Source organism: Talpa occidentalis, unplaced genomic scaffold (genome assembly GCF_014898055.3).
Source record: "Talpa occidentalis isolate TD23 unplaced genomic scaffold, MPIMG_talOcc4v2.1 talOcc4.12, whole genome shotgun sequence".
Lineage (NCBI taxonomy): Eukaryota > Metazoa > Chordata > Mammalia > Eulipotyphla > Talpidae > Talpa > Talpa occidentalis.
Window position 1 is genome coordinate 10,160,562 of NW_023601212.1, and position 3,630 is coordinate 10,164,191.

Here is a 3,630-nt window from a genome sequence, read left to right on the forward strand (position 1 = left end):
CCCTGGCAACAAGTCCCCATCCTTTGGTACTTTCCAAAAGTCACCTCATTCATGTAACAGAAGACACCTTCATGGTTCGCCTCACTTAGAAAACTCCAAGGGTTTTGGGAGCTCTGTGCCAGAAATGGTACGAAGACCAAAGATATATGTGTATATATATATATTTATTTACTTACTATAATTCACAGTATAACAGGTAGTTTTTTAAAAAAGATTTATTTCATTTACTTATGCATGCAGCAAATGAGGTGTGGGGGATGAGAGGATTCACCAGAGAAAGAGAGGGGAGCAGAAGAAGCAGAGGTACTGAAGCAGCAGATGACACAGGAGAGGTCTGCTGTGCCATGTGGGTGGCTCCCTGGCTGGGGATTGAACTTGTGCTGTAATGACAAGTAAAACAGCCCCTTGTGCCACCAGAGAGGCCCAACAGAGGTAGTTCATTATTAAAAGAAAAAACATAGTGCAATGGTTAGGGTTGTACCCATTGAACCCCAAAAAAGGTCTCATCAGCATTTGGGGATGGCAGCAGTGGTAGAGTGAGGTTGGTGCAAAGCATGTCCCCTTGGGACAAAGGTGTCAGGCGCTGGGAGGCGGCAGTGCAACCTCCATGGAATTTGATACGCAGCAGACTGATGCTCCGGGCAGTGGGGTAACAGATGCCCACAGTCAGGGTGGCCCTGTGGGGCCTGATGGTCTGTGTTGAGGAGGAACAGTTGATCAGTGTCACCTGCACATGCAGCCTGTAGATGCCACTGCGCTGGACACGCAGCTGCCCGTCGTCCAGCTGTGGTCCATGTAAGAAGGAGCGGCCCAGGGCCGGGCCTCCCTGCCAGAGCAGCCTGGGGTCCTGCCGTGGTCCTGGAGGCAGAGGGATGGGGGTGTGTGTATAAGGATGGGAGTTTAGGGAAAATGAGTGCTATAGACTGAATGCCCAAAATTCCTATGTTGAAACTTAACCCCCAAGTAGATGGTATTAGGAGGTGGAGCCTTTAGGAGGGGACTAGGGCATAAGAGTGGAGCCTTCCTGAGTGGGATTATGCCCATATACTAGAGACCCATGTCCATGGATGCATGAATGGATAAAGAATATGTGTTTAATAGCTGGGGTAAGTTCTGAGTGTCTGAGAAATGCAATGTTGGGTGCTTTTGTTGGGCAAAATCATAGAGTGTGATTATACAAACCTAGACAGTACAGCCCACTAGGATTGCTGTTGTATAGGTGGCCTGTCACTGACAGAAATGTCATTATGTTGCACATGACTGTGTATATGCAATGGAATATTACTTGGCCATAAAAAGCATTTTGGACAACATGAATGGACTTTGAGGGCATTAGACTAGGTAAGATAAGTGATTCCGAGAAAGACAAATACCATATGACATCACACACATGTGGAAATTAAAAAAAATGCCCCCAAACCAAATCATGAGATCGGTGGTTTCCGCAGTTTGGAGATGAGATGGGCCAAATGGGTGAAGGTGATCAAAAGGTACAGACCTTCAGTGGTTAATCAAAAATGTCCTGGAGGGGTGATGGGCAGCCGGGTGGCTCCAGTGTCTAATGCATGGTGACACACACACTATAGTGCTCCTATGTGAACATTGTCAAAAAGAGTAGCTCTTAAAAGTTCTCAGCACAAGAAAAATACTTGTAACTGTGTGTGGTGATGGATGTTAACTGGAATTCCTGTGGTGATCCTTTCTCCGTGGATAGAAACAGTGAATCATCATTATACTGAAACTAATATATTATATGTCAATACTATCACCATAAAAAAAATAAAAGAGAGACCCCAGTGAGCTCTCTCTTCTGCCATGTGGGCATACAGCAAGAAGAGGGTTTTTTAAGAACCAGGCGGAGGGCTCATACCAAAACTACAGCATCTTGGCCTTAGACCTCCCAGCCTCTAGAAGTTACTCTATTGCTACAAGCCACCTGGTCTGTGGCTCCATCTCAGCAGCCTAATGGCTTCTATCTCTTCATTCTCTGGCCTTCCCTTTCTTTTTCTTGCACACACACATGCGCACTTGTTACCTGTGTGATTTAACTGGAGTTCAGCGATGTCCCACTGGAAGAAAGAGGAGACAACAGGGTGGGGGGTGGGGTAAGCACCACGGTTTTCAGTGCACTGGGCCACTCTCCCACACACCTTCCCACTGCACTCACTGGCCTTTTTTAAAAAAGATCTCTTAAAGAGGAAGTAGATTGAACCAGTCTGGAGCATAAAGACACAAAGACTTCAAAAGAGCTTCATTTCCAGGGCATAACAGGGATGGGGACACAGCTTTGCCTCCCTGTACTCCAAGCCCCCCACCCTGCGCACTCCCTCCAAGACGCCCCTGGGGTGGGTGCCCAGGACTCCCGGGGGAGTGACCAGCTCATCCTGCCCTTGGAATTGCCCTGAATCCCCTCCCTCCCAGCTTCTTGAAGCTCCCCAGCAGCCTCTGAGTCAGCCTGCTGGGGAACACCAAAGACAAATCATTTTTTTCCCATGCTCATGTCCGGTGCGCCCTTCACAGATGCATCCACCCCACCCAGGGATCCCCACCTGGGATTTACCTCCCGGGCAGAGCTGACCCTCCCCAGCAAGGACCTGCAGGTCTTGCCACTGCCTTTTTCTCCGCTCTGATTTTGTCTTAAAAGAACTACTTGAGCCGTCCGTCTGCCTCGCAGTCTGTGCTCGGGTTCGCGGTCCCTCTGCCTTATCTGATTCCCTTCCCAGTTCTCGCCTCCCCTCTGCGCCCGCCCGGGCGAGGCGGTGCGGTCGCGAGCTCCTCAGGCTCTGCGAGCAAAGGGCGTGTGTGTTTCTCGTCGTCCCTCCGCTACTCACCCCTGATGGCTCGAACTGCTGTTGCCGTGTCAGGCACCGGCAGAAGCAGAAGATCGCAGCGCCGAGGAAAAACAGCTGCCACACCACCCGCAGGATGAACAGCCGGGGCAGCGGGCAGCCGGAGCGCTCCTCCGCCATCGTGGTCCTCGCCTGGCGCTGCATCCGCTGAGAGCTGGCGGCTAAGGGATGCGCGGAGGGCAGCCAGAGAGGACGGAAACCTCAGCCCTCCTGCAGCTGTGGGGACTTTGCCTGTCTCAACTTGCCTAGGACCCGCCCCGCCCCGTTCTGGGGATATCCAGCAAAGGGGAAAAACTACTTAGAAGAGCAGGGAAATCCCCTCAGCCTTCTGCAAACACCCAGTGATCTGGAGTAGCTAGGGTTAAATAAATCCTTAATCTTAAGGTTGCCCTAATGTTCTCCTTTGATTTTCCACTCTCATTCTAGCATCCATCCATCCATCCACTCATCCACCCATCCACCCATCCATTCACCCATCCACCCATCCATCCATCCACTCACCCACCCACCCATCCACCCACCCATGCATGCATGCATGCATGCATCCATCCATCCATCCATCCATCCACCCACCCATCCATCCACCCATCCACCCACCTACCCATCCACCCACCCATGCACCCATCCATCCATCCATCCATCCACCTATCCATCCATCCATCCATCCACCCATTCATCCATCCATCCATCCACCTATCCATCCATCCACCCATCCACCCACCCACCCACCCATCCATCTTACAAACCTTTTTTTGAGCATACATTACGCACCAAAGACTGT

The 3,630-nt window shown here is 50.9% G+C and overlaps 1 protein-coding gene across 1 annotated transcript; it reads right to left on the reverse strand.

Moving 5' to 3' along the window:
• Positions 1-436: 436 nt before the first annotated feature.
• On the reverse strand, positions 437-2,969 carry CD70 (CD70 molecule). Its single transcript, XM_037504714.2, has 3 exons — positions 2,832-2,969; positions 2,036-2,069; positions 437-858 (listed from the first exon to the last, which is right to left on the reverse strand). Exons 1-3 carry the CDS (start codon positions 2,967-2,969, stop codon positions 470-472), a joined length of 561 nt encoding a protein of 186 aa, XP_037360611.1. The 3' UTR covers positions 437-469.
• Between the last annotated feature and the right edge of the window lie 661 nt (positions 2,970-3,630).